This window comes from Dipodomys merriami, unplaced genomic scaffold, assembly GCF_024711535.1.
Source record: "Dipodomys merriami isolate MVZ:Mamm:240054 unplaced genomic scaffold, mDipMer1.0.p SCAF_17, whole genome shotgun sequence".
Lineage (NCBI taxonomy): Eukaryota > Metazoa > Chordata > Mammalia > Rodentia > Heteromyidae > Dipodomys > Dipodomys merriami.
This window is the reverse complement of record NW_027203048.1, coordinates 18,917,333-18,940,118: the sequence shown is the minus strand read 5'-3', so window position 1 is coordinate 18,940,118 and position 22,786 is coordinate 18,917,333. Positions and strand designations below refer to the sequence as shown.

At 37.1% G+C, this 22,786-nt stretch overlaps 1 protein-coding gene across 2 annotated transcripts in view; it reads left to right on the top strand.

The window, feature by feature from the left end:
• The window catches only part of Sos1 (SOS Ras/Rac guanine nucleotide exchange factor 1), a 110,874-nt gene that overhangs the window by 52,115 nt on the left and 35,973 nt on the right, over positions 1–22,786 (top strand). For both annotated transcript variants that reach the window (XM_070025425.1, XM_070025424.1), the window contains exons 7-10: positions 6,884–6,994; positions 8,335–8,433; positions 16,765–16,892; positions 17,675–18,330. In XM_070025425.1, the coding sequence (XP_069881526.1) occupies positions 6,884–6,994; positions 8,335–8,433; positions 16,765–16,892; positions 17,675–18,330 (994 nt within the window). The remainder of the gene's footprint in view (positions 1–6,883; positions 6,995–8,334; positions 8,434–16,764; positions 16,893–17,674; positions 18,331–22,786) is intronic.

The window sequence follows — 22,786 nt, the reverse complement described above, 5'->3', positions numbered from 1 at the left end:
TTGTGGGTGAGTTATTTTATTTCTCTAAACATCCATAGATGTTTATCATCCATGAAAGCATGATCATAACAGGACTCATGATTTTCTTGTATGAAAATTAAGTCACCTATTTGTAGTACCCAGCCAACCATTCTTACATAGTAAGCTACTCAGTACTCATTACAATTAAAAATAGGAGGAATGAGGTACACAAGAAAATGAGGTCTAGGACCTAGATGGTTCAGGGGCCAGAGGGTACAAAATCTGGTAATCTTAAAGGGCTAACATGAGAGTCTTAATATGTTAGCATTGACAGTCATTCTGTAATCTCCAGTTATTCTCTGTTGTAGTCTTACTATGAAATCTACTCTATATTATATTAAATTTTATTTTCTCCTCTCTATTTTAAGAGAGCTATAATAGAATTCAGAAACTAGAAAAAATACTATTACTACGCCTACTCAGTATTCTGTTCTCTTTAGCAAATAGAGAAAAAAAGGAATTGTCAAGATGATTTTCCCTATTTGTAGTCAATATAATTGTCTAAATAGAAAATCCAAGAAAAAAAATATTATTAAAACCAGCAGTTCAGTGTAGTAGCTCAAGGACAGATCATTGTGACTGTGGTAAGTTACAACCCATTGAATATTTAAGTATTAAAGGCAAAAGGCTCCATTTACTAGAAGATATTTAAGAATCTTAAGATATGTCAGATCTTTAAGAAAGTTCATAAAATAACAATTCATAAGCAATATCTGAATAAATGGAGCTACATCCCATACCATGTTTTTGAAAGGACAAATTCAATATGCTGCTGTCCCCAAAATAATCTTATTAGTCCAGTATGTATTGATCTAATCCTAAAATTCCTGTGTAAGAAAAGATAGCCAGGCTGTGGTGGCTCATGCCTGTAATTCTACTACCAGGAGGCTAAGAAGGATCTTGGTTTGAAGCCAGACCAGGCAGAAAAGTCTGTGAGACTCTTATCTCCAACTAACCAGCAAAAATCCAGACTGGAGGTATGATTCAGGTGGTGGAGCACCAGCTGTGAGCAAGATAGCTACAAGGCCCTGAATTCAAGCTCTCATATTGGTGCACACACACACACACACACACACACACAAAATAATAATAAAGAAGGGGAAAAAAAGGAAGGGAACCAGGTATGACTCTGATAATCTAGCACTTGTGAGGCTGAAGAAGGAAGATCATTAGTTTGAGGACAACCTTACTTAAATAGCAAGTTTGAGAGCAGCCTGGCATACAAAAACAAATAAGACAAAAATGACAATTTAGAGGAAGAGTAAATTGAGATAATTTGTCCTGTGTCACACGTTAATATTTAATGTGGCTGGATGCTGTTAGCATGAAGGATCAAAGTAAAACTTGGACTGCGTGCTGGTAGCTCAAGCCTGTAATCTGTGCTGCTCAGGAGGCTGAGATTGAGGATCACATTTTTGTACAGCCCTGGCAGAAAAGTCCCATGAGATTTTGTTGTTGTTGTTGGTCATGGGCTTGAACTCTGGGACTGGGCGCTGCCCCTCAGCTCTTCAGCTACCACTTGAGCCACAGTACCACTTCTGGTTTTCTGGTGGTTTATTGGAGATGAGGGTCTCACTGACTTTCCTGCCTGGGCTGGCTTTGAACCATGATTCTCAGATCTCAGCCTCCTGAGTAGCTAGGATTACAGGGGTGGGTCACTGACATCTAGCTCCATGAGATTCTTATATCCTGTTAACTACCAAGAAGCAGAAGACAAGCAAAGACTATGGTTCAAATGGTAGGGCGCCAGACTTAAACAAAAAAGCAAGTAAGCCCTTAAGGCTCTGAGTTCAAGCCCCAGTACGGGCCAAAAAAAACAAAAAAAAAAACAACGATTTATTATGTAGTAAATAAGAGTGTAGTATTGGATCAGATAAGTTAGTGGAACAGAAAAGAGTCCTGAAAAAATACATATATTCCTGATATGTGGCAAAGATAACATTAATCAGTAAAGAAAGAAAAATTTAATAAATAATGCTAGGTAAAAACTAGTTATCTGTATAAAAAATATTCTATAGCTTACATCTTTCACAAAAGTTAGCACTAGATTAGAAATAGGAAAAATCTATGTTCATGAATTTGGAAAAATCAGTATTGTTAAAAAATATCTATAATATATGCAATTTGAATCAAAATATCAAATATGTTCTTCACAGAACTAGGAAAAAATTCCTAAGGCTTGTATGAAATTACAAAAACCCCAAATAGTCAAAGCAGTCTTATAATTGTTTTCTTTTTTTATTAATGTATATTGTCTGAAATAATGTGATTTATTATGACATTTTTCCTACATGCATATAATACATTTTGATCTATTCATTCCTCCATTAGCCTTACTCAAAGCAAACAAAAGAGACCAAAGTAAGAGGTGATACACTACCTAACTTCGAAATATTATAAATGGGAGGTTGAGTGGGAGTGTGTGTGCCTTGCTGTATGGAGCTCCACATTCTGTCTCGAGCACAGACACACACAAACTCCCAAATTTGTGAAGCTGTTAGCAATGAAAACAATTTGGTCTTTGGCATAAAAACAGACACATAGACCGATGGGAGCAGAATAGTCTAGATATGAACCCTTACAATTAAAGCTCATTACTCTTCAAAGGGACTAAGAACACAGTAGTGTAGAGAAAGGACAGTCTTTTCAATAAATGGTGTGGAGAAAACTGGATATCCGCAATTAGTGGAATGAAACTCAACCCTTATCTCTTACAGTGTACAAAATCAACTAAAACTGGGTTAGTTTTAAATGTAAGACTTGAAACTACAAGGGAAATGCTGCAGGACATTGGAATAGGCAAAGATGTTCAGAAAAGAATTAAGAACAGAAAATAAGCGAAAGTGCACCGAAATAGAAAATGTTCATTATCTATACATCTGATAAAGAGTTAATACCCAGAATACGTGAGAAGTTCCCAATAAGTTACTAGCAAAAATAGAAAAAGCCAAACCTCTATTTTAAAAATTGACTCTACATAGATTGTTGAGTATCAGTAATCATCAAGGAAATGCAGATCAAAACTACTCTGAGCATCACCTATTTTATTAAAATGGCTATTATCAAAAGGATTCTCAAGCCGGGCGCTGGTGGCTCACGCCTGTAATCCTAGCTACTCAGGAGGCTGAGATCTGAGGATCGCGGTTCAAAGCCAGCCCGGGCAGGAGAGACCGTGAGACTCTTTTTTTTTTTTTTTTTTTTTTTTATAACTAAGTGGAATTTTTTATTTTTGTTTTAATATTTTTTTTTTAAAATTGTATTTTATTTTATTTGAGAACATACTGTACAGGGGGGCTACAATTACATGGGCAGGATAATGCATACATTTCTTACCAAGCATTGCAGCCTCCTCCTTTGTTTACCCTTCACTTCCCTTCCCGGCCTCCCCCCTCCCCCCACCCAATTTTACCCCCCTCCCCCCACCCAATTATACCCCCCTCCCCCTCCCCACACCGACATTGTAAAGCTGGTTTTGACATGACATTTTGTTCTTCTCATTGTTGCAACAGGTCCACCTGAATCCTTAAACGACTTGTTTGTCCCCATCTCCTCCACATGTTATACTGACATCAAATATAGTGAAAGCGGGGGTTACACTGTGGGGGAGGGACATACAAAGCAACAAAGAAATAATCTTATAAATGCGTTAGAAACACATGCATGAAAGAAACGAAAACATTAAAATACATATTTAAGGGTTCATTTTCCTAACATCACATTATCTGACCTTTTCCGCTTGACTCATACCTATACTAGATATTGCAAATAAGGGAAACCATGGGACCTATGCTTCTTTGGGCCTGGCTTACTTCACTTAATATAATTTTTTCCAAACCTTTCCATTTCCTAACAAATGGGGCAATGTCATTCTTTCTGATGGAGGCATAGAATTCCATTGTGTATATATACCACATTTTCTTGATCCATTCATCTACTGAGGGGCATCTGGGTTGGTTCCATATCTTAGCTATGGTAAATAATGCTGCAATAAACATAGTTGTGCTGGTAGCTTTAGTGTGGTCTTGTTTGTAAACATTTGGGTAAATGCCCAAAAGTGGGATTGCTGGATCATAGGGGAGATCTATGTGAAGCCTTCTGAGGAACCTCCATACTGCTTTCCAAAGTGGTTGAACAAGTTTACATTCCCACCAACAATGAAGTAAGGTTCCTTTCTGTCCACATCCCCTCCAGCATCTGTTGTTGTTAGAGTTCTTGATTTTTGCTGTTCTAACTGGAGTGAGGTGATATCTCAATGTTGTTTTGATTTGCATTTCTTTTATGGCTAGGGATGTTGAACATTTCTTCATGTGTCTATTGGCCATCCTTGTTTCTTCTTCAGAGAAGCTTCTCTTTAAGTCTTTCGCCCACTTATTTATTGGGCAGTTGATTCTTTGAGGATTTGTTGTTGGGTGGTTTAATTTTTTGAGTTCCAAGTATATTTTAGATATGAGATCCTTGTCCGTTGTATGGCTAGTAAAGATCTTCTCCCAATCGGTGGGCTTTCTATTGATCTTGCCAGCTATGTCATTTGCCCTGCAGAAGCTCTGCAATCTTATGCAATCCCATTTGTCCAACCTTTCTTTGATTTGTTGTGCTTCCGGGTCTCTATTCAGAAAATTTCGACCTGAGCCAAGGAGACCTAGGGTTTCTCCTATTCCATCCTGTAATGTTTTCAGAGTGTCTGCTTTGAGTTCAAGGTCTTTGATCCATTTGGAGTTGATTCTGGTACAGGGTGATATATAAGGATCTAGCTTTAGTTTTCTACATGTAGTTAACCAATTTTGCCAGCACCATTTACTGAAGAGGCTGTCTTTCTTCCATTCTATTGTTTTAGCTTCCTTATCGAAGATGAGATGGCTATAGGTCTGTAGGTTCATTTCTGGGTTTTCAATTCTATTCCATTGGTCCTGAGGTCTGTTCTTATGCCAATACCAAGCTGTTTTGATTACTATGGCTTTATAGTAGAGTTTGAAGTTTGGTATTGATATTCCTCCAGCAGTGTTCTTTCCGTTGAGGAGCGTTTTTGCTATTCGGGGTCTTTTATTGTTCCATATGAATTTTTGGATTGCCTCCTCTATTTCCTTGAAGAATGAGGTTGGAATTTTGATAGGTATCGCATTGAATTTGTAGATAGCCTTGGGAAGGACCGTGAGACTCTTATCTCCAATAAACCACCAGAAAATCGGAAGTGGCGCTGTAGCTCAAGTGGTAGAGCGCTCGCCTAGAGCTGAAGAGCTGAAGGGACAGCGCCCAGGCCCAGAGTTCAAGCCCCACGACCGACCAAAAAAAAAAAAAAAAAAGGATTCTCAAAGCTTGTAGCTCACACCTATAGTCCTAGCTACTCAGGAGGCTTAGATCTGAGGATCACAGTTCAAAGCCAGTCTGAGAAGGAAAATCTGTGAGACTCTCCAATTAACCTCAAAAAAGCTGGAATGACCAATGATAGAGCACTAGCCTTAAGCAAAAAAAGCTCAGGGACAGTCCCCAGGCCTTGAGTTCAAGCTACAGGACCAGCACATACCCAAAAAAGACTCAAAGAAGGAAGAAAACCAAACCTGTATATACTATGGGTAGGCACTCACAATAGAGGTATATGACCCAACAATTCACTACTAGGTATATGTTCAAAAGAAATGAAATCAGTGTCTCAAAGAAACAATATGCATTACAAAATGAAGCAGTTAATGTGCTTTTAAAGATATGTACTTGCACATATGAATAATAAGATAGGATATAATAAGATATATTTGTTAATTATAAAATTTTATAATTGTATAATATGGGAGATTATCAGTGACTCAATAGAGAGTAAAAAACAGTAATGTATTCATAATGTAGAATATTACTAAGGATTTTTAAATAAATGGAAGAGCAGCGTTCATCAGAATAGATAAATCTTAAGCCCTAAATGTAACTGACAGGACAATTTGCAGAAAAATGAATATTAAAATATAAATAATAATATGTGAAATTTGAAAACATGCAAAATAACAAATCACCTATTTTTTCTTATTCTTGTTGTTGTTCTCATACTGGGGCTTGGACTCATTGTTGTTCTCATACTGGGGCTTGGACTCATTGTTGTTCTCATACTGGGGCTTGGACTCATTGTTGTTCTCATACTGGGGCTTCGACTCAGGGCTCTTGCTCGTGCTCAGCTTTTTCACTCAATAACTGGCACTCTACCAGACTTCCACTTCTGGGTTTTTGCTAGTTAGTTAGAGATATGAGTCTATCTATCTTGTCTCTTTTCTCCTATTTCTTCTTTTCCCTCTGTTCTTTCTCTCAGTTTTTTGGCAGTGTTATGAGAACTGTGTCAATGAACTATATGCACATGTATGTATTTGGGGAAGCAGTGCTTCCTTACGCTTGGTTAGCAGGTACTATACCACTGAACCACACTCCCAGTCATTAATGAATTTTAGATATAGAAATTGTTAGTTCTGGTTTACAGAATATGAAATATTAAAAACTATGAGAAAACAAATGTTAAGCATCCGTATTCTAAAGACTTATCCTTTATCTAATTGCTGATATCTGTATTTGATTGTTCAAGTTAAGCTTTGTTACTATTTTCCAGATGTAAGTCTGCACACTGTCATAGCAACTCTTATGGCAACTCTTATGGCAAAACTCTTATGGCAACTCTACTGGAATCCATTAATGAGATGGCTCCTATGATGGTCCTATGACTCGGAAGAAAGAATTGACATACTTGAGAATATTAGATTTATTCTGTTAAAATTATAATTAATATAGGTATACCGTATTCATTTAGGAGCACTATAAGAAATATAATTGTGCTGGCCTGGTCATGCTCATATTTTTTGTTCTTATTTATGTTTTACCTTTATTTTCTAAGGAACTGGCATTTGATCCATATGAATCATACGCTCGAGATATTTTACGACCAGGTTTTCATGATCGTTTCCTCAGTCAGTTATCAAAGCCTGGGGCAGCACTTTATTTGCAGGTATAGTCTTTTCTTCTTCTGGCAATATTGGGGGTTGAACACAAACTTTATGCTTGCTACCCAGGCTTTTTGCTCTGTGTGTGTGTGTGTGTGTGTGTGTGTGTGTGTGTGTGTGTGTGTGTGTGTGTGTGTGTGTGTGTGTGTGTGTGTGTGTGTGTGTGTGCGCGCACGTGTGTGCGCGCGTGTGTGTGTGCGCGCTCTGGGGTGCGTGTGTGTGTGTGTGCGCACGCGCTCTGGGGTGCGTGTGTGTGTGTGCGTGCGTGCGTGTGTGTGTGTGTGTCGGTACCAGGAGCTTGAACTCAGGGCCTGTGTGTGTGTGTGGTGTGTGTGTGGCGAGCGCGTGCGCGCGCTCTGGGGTGTATGTGCATGTGTGTGTGCGTGCGTGTGTGCATATGTGTGTGTGTGTGTGTGTGTCGGTACCGGGAGCTTGAACTCAGGGCCTAGGCACTATCCCTGAGCTATTTCACTCCAAGCTACTTATTTTGCTCTACCACTTGAGGTGGAGTTCCACTTCTGGTTTTTGGGGGCTAGTTTATTGGAGATGAGTCCCACAGACTTTTCTGCCTGGGCTGGCTTTGAACTATGATCCTTAGATCTTAGCCTCCTGAGTAGTTAGGATTACAGGTGTAAGCTACTCGCATCCCACTCCAATTGTGGCTTTTTGATAGTTAATTGAAGAGTCTTAAAGTCTTTTCTGCCCAGGCTGGCTTCAAACCGTAATCCTTAAATCTCAGCCTCCTTAGTAGCTAAGATTATAGACGTGTGTCACCAGTGCATGGCTGCTCTGGTTATTTTGAGCTAGTTTCTCACTCTTTGCTGGGGCTGACCTCCTGTTTATACTTTCAATTGTAGCTGGAATGATAGGTGAGTGATACTACATCCAGTCTTTTTTGTTAAAATAGGAGTCTCATTAACTATTTTGCTCTGGCTGGCCTAGAATCATAATCTTCCCAATCTCTACCTCCAAAATTGCAAGGATTCCAGGCATGAGCTACCATGCCAATGCAGGAATAGTAAATTTCAAATCAAGTTGTACATGTCTGAAACTGTTTTAAAATTTTAACTTAAAAAAATTAGGCGGGCACCGGTGGCTCATGCCTGTAATCCTAGCTACTGAGGAGGCTGAGATCTCAGGATCACAGTTCAGAGCCAGCCCAGGCAGAAAAGTCCGTGAGACTCTTATCTCCAATTAACCACTATAAAACCGAAGTGGTGCTGTGGCTTAAGTGGTAGAGTGCTCGCCTTGAGCTGAAGAGCGCAGGGATAGTGTCCAAGCCCAGAGTTTAAGCCCCATGACCGACAAAAAATTAATTAATTAATTAAATCCCTTTCTTTTCCAGTCAATAGGCGAAGGTTTCAAAGAAGCTGTTCAATATGTTTTACCCAGGCTACTGCTAGCCCCTGTTTACCACTGTCTGCATTACTTTGAACTTCTGAAGGTAAGAACTCTTTTAGTGGTATTTATGAAATATACAAATGTGTTCTTTTTTGTTTTTGGTTTTGTTGTTGTTGTTGTTGTTCTGAGGATTGATACAGGGCCTGTGCTTGCTAGGAAATATTTTCCCACTTGAGTCTGTCCTACTTTAGTTTTGATAGGACTTTGTGTTTTTACCCAGGCCTTCTACCTCTGCCTCCTCAGTAGCTGGCATTAAAGACATGAATTATCATTCCTGGTTTTGTAATTTTTTTGCCACTCCATTTGTAAATGATTAGGCAAAGCATTGATGTACATAGACCCATTTTCTTTTTCTTTTTTCTTTTGCCAGTCCTGGGGCTTGAACTCAGGGTCTGGGCACTGTCCCTGAGCTTCTTTTGCTTAAGGCTAACACTCTACCACTTGAGCCATAGTGCGACTTCTGGCTTTTTCTGTTTATATGATACTGAGGAATTGAACCCAGGGCCTCATGCATGCTAGGCAAGCACTCTACTACTAAGCCACATTCCCAGCCCACCCATTTTCTTATTCCAGTTAAGAAGCAATTGTAAGTAAATATGCAAAAGAGTAGTATATTTTATTCATCTTTAAAACTGAGTATTTTCATTTTATGGAGTTTTTTTTTTCTTTTTTCTTTTTCATTTTATGGAGTTGTATGCAGGGGTCATTGTTTTTTTTTTTTTTTTTTTTTTTTTTTAATTGGCCGTGGGCTTGAACTCTGGGCCTGGGCACTGTCCCTCAGCTCTTCAGCTCAAAGCAAGCGCTCTACCACTTGAGCTACAGCGCCACTTCCGGTTTTCTGGTGGTTTATTGGAGATAGGAGTCTCACGGTCTCTCCTGCCCGGGCTGGCTTTGAACCTCGATCCTCACATCTCAGCCTCCTGAGTAGCTAGGATTACAGGTGTGAGCCACCAGCGCCCGGCGCAGGGGTCATTGTTTTATGACAATATTGGATGTTTGTATCCAGATTTCCATTTGGGGACCTGAGTAGATTTAGGGACTCAGGTAAAGGATCCAATGTGAGAATAAGGATAAAATAATACAGAAATTCAATTCACTTGATTTTCATGACTCAGGTTTGCAAGTATCTCTGTTAAACTGCTGATCTTTGCTTTAGAAACTGAGTTTACATAAACCCAGTAAAAATCCCTCATTTGAAACCAATTCAAAATATTGAGAAGGACTGAAGGGAACCTTTTTCTTTTCTTTTGTTATACATTGAAATTAGGGAAAAGGGAAACCTTTAGTCTGTATGAACTGTAATTAGTGTAGTACAAAGTAATATTCTGTTTTCTTTTAATAAAGTAGCCCCATAAAAAAAACAAAAGAAGACATGTTAATACCATTATTTTTCTAATAATTTTGGAATATAGGAACTTGCTTTCTGTATTGAGTTAACAGTTGCTTTCAGCCTATCTTGACACTACCCTCTGTAGATAGCCGTGATACATATTTAGGACTAAGGATTAATAGCCAAATCAATTATTAACTGTGTATTTTGGCCAGCACCCCTTTCTAAACTCAAAGAGATCTTAGTTTTATAATCACAAAGAATGTATATTTTAAAATATCCATCTTTAAAAATTTAAGTTGAGTTGAAACTTAACAGAAGTGCCTATAACTTACTTTGACTACACTAGTAGAGAAGAAATAAAAGTTGGAAGTGGCGCTGTAGCTCAAGTGGTAGAGCGCTCGCCTTGAGCTGAAGAGCTGAAGGACAGCGCCCAGGCCCGGAGTTCAAGCCCCACGACCGACAAAAAAAAAAAAAAAGAAATAAAAGTTCAGTTGATTGATTTTTATTTGCTTGTGTAATGCTTTATACAATGATTGAAGCAGGTATATCCACAGTTATGAAGTTATTATTTCTGGTTCGTTTTGACTATGGTGAAGGAGGGACAATATGTTTGATCAACAATAAAAAACCTTTCATGAATCAGAGTTGCCTTGTCCCTTGTCCCTTGCCAATTGAGAATCTTTCTTTTTTTTTTTTTTTTTTTTTTTTTTGTGGCCAGTCCTGGCAAAAAGCTCTTAGTGATCTGTTCCAGACTGCAAATGGCATACCATTTAAAATTTTTGATAATACAGAATTTTTTGTTCCAATTGTATTTTATTGGCTGGGAATGTGGCTTTGTGGTAGAGTGCTGGCCTTGCATTCATGAAGCCCTGGGTTCAATTCCTTAGTACCACATAAACAGAAAAGGCCAGAAGTGGCACTGTGGCTCAAGTGGTAGTGTGCTATCCTTGGGCAAAAGCTTAGGGACAGTGCCCAGGAATGGAGTTCAAGCTCCAGGACTGACCAAAAAAACCCCCCCAAAACAATAAAACAACAAATTATCTTTTATTTTTTCCTTTCTCTTTCATTAGCATGTATTAATTGTGCAAAGAAGTTATAGGGTGATGATGATTGTGTTTGTGTGTGTGTGTGTGTGCACGCGCGCTTGTTGGTCCCATGGCTTGAATTCAGGGCCTGTACACTGTCACTGAGCTTTTTGTGCTCAAGGCTAGTGCTCTACTACTGAGCCATAGCTACACTTCTGGCTTTTGTTGTGTTGTTGTTTTAGATAAGAATCTCAAGAATTTTCCTGTCCCAGATAGCTTTGAACCTCAATCCTCAAGTCTTAGCCTCCTGAGTAACTAGGATTACAGGTGTGAGCCACTGGTGCCTGGCTAGGATAATCAAAAGAGAAGCGTTTGGTATATTATATAATTCCTTACAAAAAGTCACTGATGCAAATGGCTCTTTTTCTTTTCTTTTTTATCAGTTATGAGGCTTGTAGTCTGGACCTGGGTGCTGTCCCTGAGCTATTCAGCTCAAGGCTAGCACTGTACCACTTGAGCCACAGCGCCACTTCCAGTTTTCTGATGGTTATTTGGAGATATGTCTCATGGACTTTCCTACTCAGGCTGTCTTCAAACCATGATCCTCAGATCTTAGCCTCCTGATTAGCTATGATTACAGGCGTGAGCCACCGGCAGCTGCCTTCAGTGGTTCTTTTTCTATGAAAATAGAAATGTTTTATTGTAGAGAATATAAGTTTTTATTGTGACTAGAATAGGATACTTTAGATGAGGTTAACTATGATCACATTTGGTAATGTAATCTTAGGATGTGGTAATTTTTTTAATTTTAATTTTAATTTTTTGTGAACAGAGGGGTTACAATTACATGGGCAAGATAATGAGTACATTTCTTATCAAGCATTGCAGCCTCCTCCTTTGTTTACCCTTCACATCCCTTCCCAGCCTCCCCCCCCCCCCCAGGATGTGGTAATTTTTTAACTATTTTTTTAAAAAAACTATTTGTAAAGTTAAATTACTGTTATTGTACTATGCTATTAAGTAGGCACCCATGAAAACTTGGTATTAAATAATTGCTTTGATAACCACAGGATGCTTTTTTGTTAGTCTCATTTACATACTAGCTACTGCTTTGTTTTTGTAGCAATAATAAACCACCCCTTTGATGTCAGTTAGCTTGAATTATTATTATATACTAGTGCCCAGTTTAAATCAGTTGTTAACTAAAAGAAGAAAAGAATGCTTATCAGAAAGGTCATCTTATACTGAAATTTATTTTAGATATTTACCTAATGATATGATGGACATCTAAAATTATTTCATCAGAAAAGTTTTGAGTCTGAAATAACTTTGGGTGTGTGTAGATTATTTGTTTTTGTTTTTTTCCAGTCTTGGGGCTTGAACTCAGGTCCTGGGCACTGTCCCTGAGCCTTTTTTGTGCTCAAGGCTAGTGCTTTACCACTTGAGCAACAGCACTATATCTGGCCTTTTCTAAGTAGTTTACTGGAGATAAGAGTCACATGAACTTTTCTGCTTGGGCTAGCATCAAACTATGATCCTCAGATCTCAGCCTCCTGAGTAGCTAAGATTACAGGCGTGAGCCACCAGTGCCCATCTTGGATGTATGGTTTTTAAAATACTAAAAATATTTTTAAGATGCCAGAGTATTCTGTACACAGAATGCTACAGTTAAATGGTAGATAAATGGCAAGCTTGAATCAGTTTTTAGAATAGAAAATCAAATGCATATCTAAACAGATTTATCTTTATATTCTTTGTGTTAGAATTTGATATTTTAGAATTTGATATGTTGATATTTGATATGTTAGAATTAGCAATATAAAAAATTAAGAATAATGTATCAGAGGCTTAATAGTCCACCTGTTAATGTCAAATCTTACTGATATAAGTATCTCTGGACTTTTGAGTGATTGTAGTCTCAACTCAGAGAAATAGTATATTCTTCAGTGGTACTTTCATTAAGCTGCTTTTTTTCCTTTTTTTTTGTCAGTCATGGGGCTTGAGCTCTGGGCCTAGGCACTGTCCCTGAGCTCTTCAGCTCAAGGCTAGTGCTCTACCACTTTGAGCCATAGCTCCACTCTTGTTTCTGGTGGTTAATTGGAGATCAGAGTCTCACGGACTTTCCTGCCAGGGCTGGCTTTGAACTGCAGTTCTCAGATTTCAGCCTCCTGATTTCAGCTGGCTTTTGTTTTGTTTTGTCTTTTCTTTTTTGGTACTAGGGATTGAACCTAGGACCTTGCACTTGCTAGGCAAGTGCTTTGTCACTGAGCTACATCCCAGCCCAAGTTGCTTTTCTTTTAATGTATATAGCTGTTAATGTTAGATTCTTCTTCTGCCTAAAGCCTAAACTTGAAAATATTAGTGGTAACATTTTGTCTCACAAAATTATCCCAAGAGGCAAATTGTTCAGAATAGTACAGGTGGAAAGTGCATTTATTTGGAACATAGTCTTCAGCTTGCTTACCAATTAATGTCAACATGTCAACATTTATGTATACAATGCCTACTGATTAAAGTGACCTACCTTCTATCAGTCTCCTTGAATTTTGTGTGTGTGTGTGTGTGTGTGTGTGTGTGTGCACATGTGCGTGCAGGTAGATGGTGCTGGGGTTTCATGCTTGTTAGATGAAGACTCTACTACTTGACCCATGAATCCAGTTCTTTTTCTCTCATTATTTTGAAATTGTCTCAATTTTTTGCACTGATTAGCTTGGACCATGATCCTTCTATTTAGACTTGCCACCACACCCAGCTTTTTCTGTTGCAGTTGGTTCTTATAAACAGTATTTTTCCTGGGATTGCCTGGAACTTGGATCCCAATGTCAGCTTCCTGCAGAGCTAGGATGACAGTTACATGCTATCATGTCTGGCTTTTGATTGAGATGGGGGTCTCTTAGAATTTTTGTCCAGGCTGGCCTTGAATCACAATCCTCCTGATCTTCATCTCTTGTGTATCTTAGGATTATAGGTGTTACCTTCCATGCCCTGGTATAATATGTATATTATTAAGTTTTTTATGCTTTGGAAAACATCACATTAGCCTTTTATTTTTGTAATAATATGTAGAATTTCTTTATTTTACATAATTGAGACTGAACTTTTTTCTTATGTAAATACCTATAATAGAAACTGTAGGTTTTGTTGTTGCTCTGTGTGTGTGTGTGTGTGTGTGTGTGTGTGTGTGTGTGTGTGTGTGTGTGTGTATTTGAGAGAGAGCTGGTTTGAGGCTTGAACTTAAGCCCAGAGTGCTGTCCTTCAGCTTATTCATTCAAGTCTGTGATCTACCATTTGAGCTTCAGCTCTACCTACAGCTTTTTCCTGGTTTATATGAGATAAGAGTCTGCCAGGACTGGCTTCAAACCACAGTTCTCAGATCTCTTAGTCTCCTAAGGAGATGGGATTTTAGACATTTAATCCTGGGCACCTGATAATTGTACATTTTTAATAAATATAAGAAGCATAATTACTTTGAATATTTTGTCATTTTGTTTTTCAGGTCTTTTTCTTTGTGATAAAGTAGATTTTCTGAAATAGTTGGTGAAAATTCTATTGATAAAATACTATTTTCTGACTTTTTTATGTTCATCAGAAGCAAGTTTAGGAAGTTACTGAACTACTGTTAGTTATTATTACTCATACTTTCTATTAAATGCTACTCAATTTAAAGCTGCCTTATTGTGCTTGTGCTGGTTCACACCTATCTATAATCCTTATCTACTGGGAAGGATGAAATCTGAGGATTGAGGTTTGAAGCCAAGTCAGACAAATCTGAGAGACTTATCTCCAGTAAACCAGCAAAATACCAAACTGGGGATGTGGCTCAGTGGTAGAGCACCAACCGTGAACAAAAAAGCAAAGTAAGAGTGCAAGACCCCAAGTTTAAAGCTTTGGTACTGACTCAAAAAAAAAAAAAAGCTACCTTACTATATTTGTCATTAGTAATGATCACTTAGGTCTTGTTAAATCTGGCATACATAGATATTTGTTACTAATTAAAAATGCACTTGAGGTTCATAAATATAGATATTCCTGGCTTTACTTGACATCTTAATATGTAGATACCATCAAGAGTTCTTTATGAAACTAATGTTAATTCTATAGAGCTACAAAGAAAACATGTACACTCAGATTGTGTGTTACCATTTACAAAGCACTTTGATTTTTAACATCAGCCTTATAAAGGAGACCTGGCAAGCTTTTAAAAATCTCTGTTCAGAAAGAAAAAAATAAGATCAAGAAGCTTGCCTAAGGTTACACACGAGTAGAGTCAGTTCTGATGGCATATGTCTTTAGTCCCAATCCTGCTGAAGCAGGAGGATCACTTGAGTCTAAAAGTTCTAGGCTAGCGGGGGCAACAATGAGACCCCATCTCAATTTTTTTTTTTTTTTTGGTCGGTCGTGGGGCTTGAACTCTGGGCCTGGGCGCTGTCACTCAACTCTTCAGCTCAAGGCAAGTGCTCTACCACTTGAGCTACAATGCCACTTCTGGTTTTCTGGTGGTTTATTGGAGATCAGAGTCTCACAGACTTTTCCTGCCAGGGCTGGCTTTGAACTGTGATTCTCAGATCTCAGCTTCCTGCGTAGCTAGGATTACAGGTGAGAGCCACCAGTGCCTGGCTCAGAAATTTTTTTTTCCCTTTTCATGATAGTGTATCCTACATTGTATATTTATCTTACCATATAATAATAATCCTGATCCCTATATTTATAACAGTAATAATATAGTGATCAGAGACCTAAGACCAAATTCTACACCTAAAAAAATCTTTATATGTCTAGTGCTATGCTAAGTCCTGTAATAGTTAAAAGGCAGTTTATGCCTCTTGTTCTCTCTCTCTCTCTCTCTCTCTCTCTCTCTCTCTCTCTCTCTCTCTCTCTCTCTCTCTCTCTCTCTCTCTCTCTCTCTCTCTCTCTCTCTCTCTCTCTCTCTCTCGTCATGGGGCTTGAACTCTGGGCCTGGGCACTGTCCTTCAATGATTCAGCTCAAAAGGAGCACTCTACCGCTTGAGCCACAGTGCCACTTTTGGTTTTCTAGTGGTTTATTGGAGATCAGAGTCTCACAGACTTTCCTGCCCGGGCTGGCTTTGAACCGTGATCTTCAGATCTCAGCCTCCTGAGTAGCTAGGATTACAGGCGTGAGCCACTGTTGCCCAGCTGGCTTGCTCTTGCTGGCTGTCTGTCTGTCTGACTTTCTTTCTTTCTTTCTTTCTTTTCTTTCTCTCTCTCTCTCTCTCTCTCTCTCTCTCTCTCTCTCTCTCTCTCTCTCTCTCTCTCTCTCTCTCTCTCTTTTTCTTTTTCTTTTTCTTTTTCTTTTTTCTTTTTTTTTTTTGGGTCCGGTCGTGGGGCCTGAACTCTGGGCCTGTCCCTCAGCTCTTCAGCTCAAGGTTAGCGCTCTACCACTTGAGCCACAGCTCCACTTCCGGCTTTTTTCTTTTTTGCTTATGTGGTGCTGAGGAATTGAATCCAGGGCCTCATGCATGCAGTCAAGCATTTTACCACTGAGCCACCTTCCCAGCCCTCTCTCCTTTCTTTTTGGTGCCAATCCTGGAGCTTGAACTCAGGCCCTGAGGTTCTTTTGCTCAAGGCTAGCACCCTTACAACCTGAGCCACAGTGCCATTTCTGGCGTTTTCTGTTTATGTGGTACTAAGGAGTCGAACCAGGGCTTCATGCATGCTAGGCAAGCACTCTACTACTAAGCCCCATTCCCAGCCCTCTTGTTTCTTTTCAGTAATACATAAGTTGAGAAACTGCATATTACTGATTGTCACAAAGGTGTAGGATGTCTTTTTAACATGTTCCTCTTGGTTTTTAATGTGGAAAATTTAGTTACCTCTTACTACAGATGAAGAAAATACACAAAAACACTTTTAAAAGAATACATTTTATGACACATTTAACATTATTGTGGTAGAAAGTATTGAGTGAATGTCATATTTATACTTATATATAAAATAGGTTTATTATCTTATCCAAAGACTGTTCTTCTGGTTCAGAATTGTCCCTTTTGCCTTGCAGCAGTTAGAAGAAAAGAGTGAAGATCAAGAAGACAAGGAATGTTTGAAACAAGCAATAACAGCTTTGCTTAATGTTCAAAGTGGTATGGAAAAAATATGTTCTAAAAGTCTTGCTAAACGAAGACTGAGGTGAATATGCTCACTTTTTACATGTCTCCCTTTGCACTCTGAATATTGTGGTATAATATCAGGGATCCCAGTTCCGTACCCAAGTAAACAATGAAGAAAATAGTTTTAGTGACAAGCTTGGTCTTTCAGAGGAAGTGACATCAAAGCCAAGAGAATTTGTTATTGTTTGAAAAACCTTTCATATTTGTGCATTTTCCTTGCATACTCGCAGACAAGACCTCCTGAGAACCAACTGGTAAGCTAAAGGAGAGCTAGAGCACAATGTATTCAGTAGATTTATGTCAGCATCATTGTTTTGTCGAAGTAAAATTAGTAGTGTCCTTTATTTTAGGACTATGTAACTTGAGGCATTAATTCTAATAACATCGCTGCCACTTTTCTAATTATAGTATGTGCTCTATGCTTTTAGCTTTGGGTCGTGTCTATTTAAACACTTCTAAATTAATTTTAATCTCTTAAATTTCTTTTTTTTAACTATATTGGGCTACTTTTTAATATTGTCATTTTAAATATTTAGTAGCCAAGGTAGAAGTAATCATTTTGTAGCTGAAATTATAGGATTGAATTTTGTTAGTAATTTTTGTTCTTTTTAGAGCACTGAAAAAAAAATCTGTGACTTTAATTTAAAAATTTTTATAGTGGTGTTAACACTAATGTATTTGGCGAATTCATGAACACTTTATCAATGTGATTTTTTTACAGTGTAGTTTTACCTGTCTTTTATCTACATGAACTCCAGAGACTCTCCTCCATATACTAATATGTCTTTTCCTTTATCCCAGTGAATCTGCGTGTCGTTTTTATAGTCAACAAATGAAGGGGAAACAACTAGCAATCAAGAAAATGAACGAGATTCAGAAGAATATTGATGGTTGGGAGGGAAAAGACATTGGACAGTGTTGCAATGAATTTATAATGGAAGGAACTCTTACACGTGTAGGAGCAAAACATGAGAGACACATATTTCTCTTTGATGGCTTAATGATTTGCTGTAAATCAAATCACGGGCAGCCAAGACTTCCTGGTGCTAGCAATGCAGAATATCGTCTTAAAGAAAAGTTTTTTATGCGAAAGGTACAAATTAATGATAAAGATGACACCAATGAATACAAGCATGCTTTTGAAATAATTCTAAAAGATGAAAATAGTGTTATATTTTCTGCCAAGTCAGCTGAAGAGAAAAACAATTGGATGGCAGCATTGATATCTTTACAGTATCGGAGTACACTGGAAAGAATGCTTGATGTAACAATGCTACAGGAAGAGAAGGAGGAGCAAATGAGGCTGCCTAGTGCTGATGTGTATAGATTTGCAGAGCCTGACTCTGAAGAGAATATTATATTTGAAGAGAACATGCAGCCCAAGGCTGGAATTCCAATTATCAAAGCAGGAACTGTTATTAAACTTATAGAAAGACTTACATACCATATGTATGCAGGTAAGAAATAAGAAGTGCCTGTTAATGTTGTTTTCCTGCTTTAAGCTAATTGTCTTTGCTGTCTGGGTTATTGTGTCTAAAATAGAAAAGTAACAACAAAGACTGGCTCCTAAACTTTTGTTTCTACTTCGCCTTATCATCAGAGTTACAGATGAGAAAATGAGGTTCTTGGCTTAAATGTGCCACTATAAAGCAGAAACAAACAAACATTAGTAATAAGTGATCATTAACATCTAAAAAGTATTTCTATTTCTCCACTTATTATTCTCTTTTCATTATTGATAATGATAAAAATAAGTACAAAATTTTAGTATGCATCCACCACTAAAAGTGTGTTGGCTATTTAAGTTGTGAGTCTATAAACAATCCTTCAAGCCATTTTCTGGTTAATTTTTCTTAATGTATTACTGTTACTTAATAAAATAGTTATCACCTTAGCAGTTTTTAAGAGACAAACCTGTTTAAACACCTAGAGATCAAATAGAGTGGTTGAGAGATAAGGAGCATAAAATAATTTTAAGTAATTTTATTTTTTGTGATAAGGTAACATGATCATCTGTTTTTCAATCTTCAACATCTCTGTGCAGTAGGAAGTCTGATACTGTCCAGTTTCAGAGAGTTGTGGAGTGGAAAGAGCACTGAACTTTGATTTTTGAACCTTCACTTGGCAGTGTTCTAATGTCTTACAACTAATTTTTCATCTATAAGTATTAAACATCAAACAGCTACATCTGTATTTTAGAACTAATGAAATGTTAGATGTGAAAGCTCTTTATAAATATAGATGTAAACCTGTTTTCAGAGAATGCTTTTATTAAAAAGACATTTACATGATTTCAAATCAAATGTGACTAAAAGTTATATTCTTAAATAGTTGAATGTGAAGATTAAATTCTATCACTATATTCCTTAGTTTTAAATATATTCATTCATTTATCTATTTAAGATGACTAGAACTTAATGTTTCTCCATTCGACTTAGGAAAAAAACACCAGAACTACTTCCATGGCTTGAAAGAAGGAAAATTAAAGTAGTATTTTTATCTGTTATACTACTTTATAAAAGAAAATGTTTCATATGTACATGTCACTGGGATAAATAAGCTAATGTTTAGTTTGGTTTTTTTGGTTTTAGTTTATTTGATCTCTTACTGGTATAGATTTTTTCCTAGTTATTCTAGAGGAACAATACTAGCTTTACAGGTAGTTTGGGTTCTTGAAGCACACATTTGGTAGTAGTGGGCCATCACTAAGGCATATTGACTGTAGCAAAAGATAACTATTCCAGAATTCACTTTTTATTTAGTTTTTAGAAATTTCTGTATTCAGTGTGTTCATTTTGCTGATCTAAAAATTAAATAAAACGAAAGACAAACTTTGTTTTAAAAGTTCCTTCTAGTAATGTCCTGAAAAATAAAATGTCAGTTGGTTTTAAAAGTGTTGTGACTCAGTTTTTGTTTTTTTCCCTGCCTCTAGAGCTGGGGTTTGAACTCGGCCTCTTGCTTGTTAGGCGGGTACTTTACCAAATGAGCCCCTAACCTATGGCTCATTTTGTCAGTGTTCCTTTGAAATTTATTGGAATATTTTATGTCAAATATATTACTACTATAACTGGAATTTGCCACAAACTGTCATTTGTAGAATGTGAATGTGTTATTATTAGTTGAGACATTCTATAAGGCTTGCTCACTGAACTTATTACTGGCAATATAGAATGTGTTTTTAATAGACCAGCTATAAACTTATGAAAACATGAAATCTATTGTTACTGTTGTTATTTTGTGTCAGTACTGGGGCTTGAACTTGGAGTCTGGGTGCTGTTTTAGCTAGCACTCTACCACTTGAGTCATAGCTCCACTTCCAGCTTTTTGGTGGCTTCCTGAGGAACTAGGATTGCAGATGTGAGCCACTGGTGCCTGGTCACCAATTATTTTTAAGGTCCTCTCCAGCTGAAATCGTTTTGTGTCTGATTATGATAATAACAAATCCAGTTTTCATTGTTTTAAGAACTGGTCTACTTTTACCTTTCTTCAGCTTTAATAAACTAGGAATTTTGGCATGAGTATTTGTTTAATAAGTATTTTTATTGAAGAATATGCAGTACAGGCTATGGCTTACACTTGAAACAAAAGCTAGCATTTAACTTGAGCATTTTTACTATAGAATTATAATAAAAGTCGTTGTATACAATACATGGGAAAATTTAATAGCTAGTGGTGTAGGACAAGACGTAGATGTGTTATTTAGATTATTATAGGTTGGTAAGACATTGCAAAAAAAAAAAAATCAAACAGGAGAGAAACTGGTTTAACCTTGCTTAAAGGAGAGACTTAATTATGGCTTCAGCCAAATTGATTCCTCAAGGCATTAAACAATAATTTACAAAAGGAGGAGTCTGTAAATCTCTAATGCTAGGATAGACGTCCAAGCCCTCACTTTATAGAAAAAACCAAGATCCCTGAAGATTATATGATTTGCTAGAAATTTTTAGTTCCAGAAATTTGTTGAAGAAACCAGATCTCTTACTCTGTAGAGTACTTCACACCCTATTATGCTGACTCAAAGGGAATTTTTTTCATTTTAGAATATAATTTTAAAAAGTTATGTAGAGAATGATAAAAGTAAAAGGAATTACGAATGCCTAATATAAATGTGTTCATTTCATCTTTAAATAGTTAATAAAATTCAGATATTCTTGAAACAGCTGACTAGATAAACTGCCATTGTAATGCATAGATTTTAATGTGTTAGATCTCTCTGTCTAGCTTACTCAAAATGCTGGCAGTGGAGTATAATGCCTTGTGCTAGATAAGCATTCTATCACTGACTTACGCTCCCAGACGTGTCATTTCATTATTGTTTTATTCTATTTCTACTTATTAAGACAGGATCTTGCTTATGTAGCAAAGGCTGTCTCAAACTCAATGATTCTCCTGCCTCCGCTTCCCAAGTTTTAGGTATATGCCACACACCTGGCCCATTCTATGTTTTGGTATAACACAGTCATTAATCTATTGCTGTCATTTATTCTAAAAAAGAAAACTTAATTTTATTCTAAAAAAAGTTCAATTTAGGTGAACTAAAAAATTATTTACTTGTGTAAAGGGTACAATAGAGCTTTTGTGGAATTTAATTACATTGGACTTTTTGCTCCAGTGTTTCTGAACTATATTCACTGAGTATATCAGAGCTTTGGGATTTATTCCCAAATGCTAGGGGTAGGGTGGGGTGGAGAATTACCCAGTTGGGTTATTCTAAATCTGGCAGTAATATGAAGAGACTATTTCCTTACTTTGAATAAGCAATGTGCCCAAGGAAAGGCATTGGGAATAGGAAGTTTATTTCATAAAGTTGTTGTAGGCAGTAATATACAAGTTCATTATTGAAACCTGACAATGTAAGTAGACAATGCTTGCTGGTGTATCCAGTTCTATTTTAGAAAAATGAGATGTCTCTTTGGTAAAGATAATAGATTCCAGAACTGACATTATTTGGAAATGGAAACTTTTATATGAAATTTGAGGAAAGAGAGCTTCCTTTGCATAGCAAACTTCTCCTTTATCAAAGATGGAATTGAAGAAAACTTAAACTAGAATATATTTTTAAAGTATTCAAAAACTCCTTTACAGTATTTTAAGACTTTTGTTTCATGCACTCACATATAAAATCCACAATAATTTATTTTGAATGTGTGTCTTATGTAAGTTCTGTTTAGGCACTTAATTTTTAAAAATCTTTTGAACAGTTTTTGATCCATAGGGCAGTGCTGCTCTATTTTTAAACTCTGATTTTTTTTTTAAGTGTTTGTGCGTCAGCATAGCGTCTGTTTCCTTTTTTAAGGAATTCAAGAGTGATTGTTTGTAAGTCCTTGCTGGGGAGTGTATTGTTTCTTGCAGCTTTTAAACAGCTATATTAAAGGGAGTATTATCACATAAGCAGACATCCTGATTAACTACTGGGGAGGGGGGATTATTCATTATCAGTCTCATCAATCTTGCCATATAAAATGTCAAGTACTAATCAAAATGGGGACACAAGGATTAACTTTATCACCTCACCATTAAACATTCTAAACATGAATGTAGATATATTCTGAATTCATAGAATTTTGGAATAATTCTGCAGTAAAATAACAAAGGTTTTATAATGAAGGAGACAGAGGCAACTATAGAAAGCCAGCAGAAAAACAATAACTACATCTTCTGTTTGAAACAGCCTGGATCTATCCAGGCTTAGGGTTAGCAGGTATTTGTATAGAGAGTGGGAAGAGAGAAGCAGAGAAGCTAGTGACCATGTTGAAATCTTAGTTCAGGGGGAGAGAATTCAAAAAGAAGAGTCATGTTGCCTATGTTGAAGCAGAAAAAGACTGCAAGGAAAGTTTTTGTTGTCAATAATATAGAAGTCCATTAGAGAGTCAGTCATATTTAAGGAAGAAGTTTGCAAGTAACCTTTGTGAA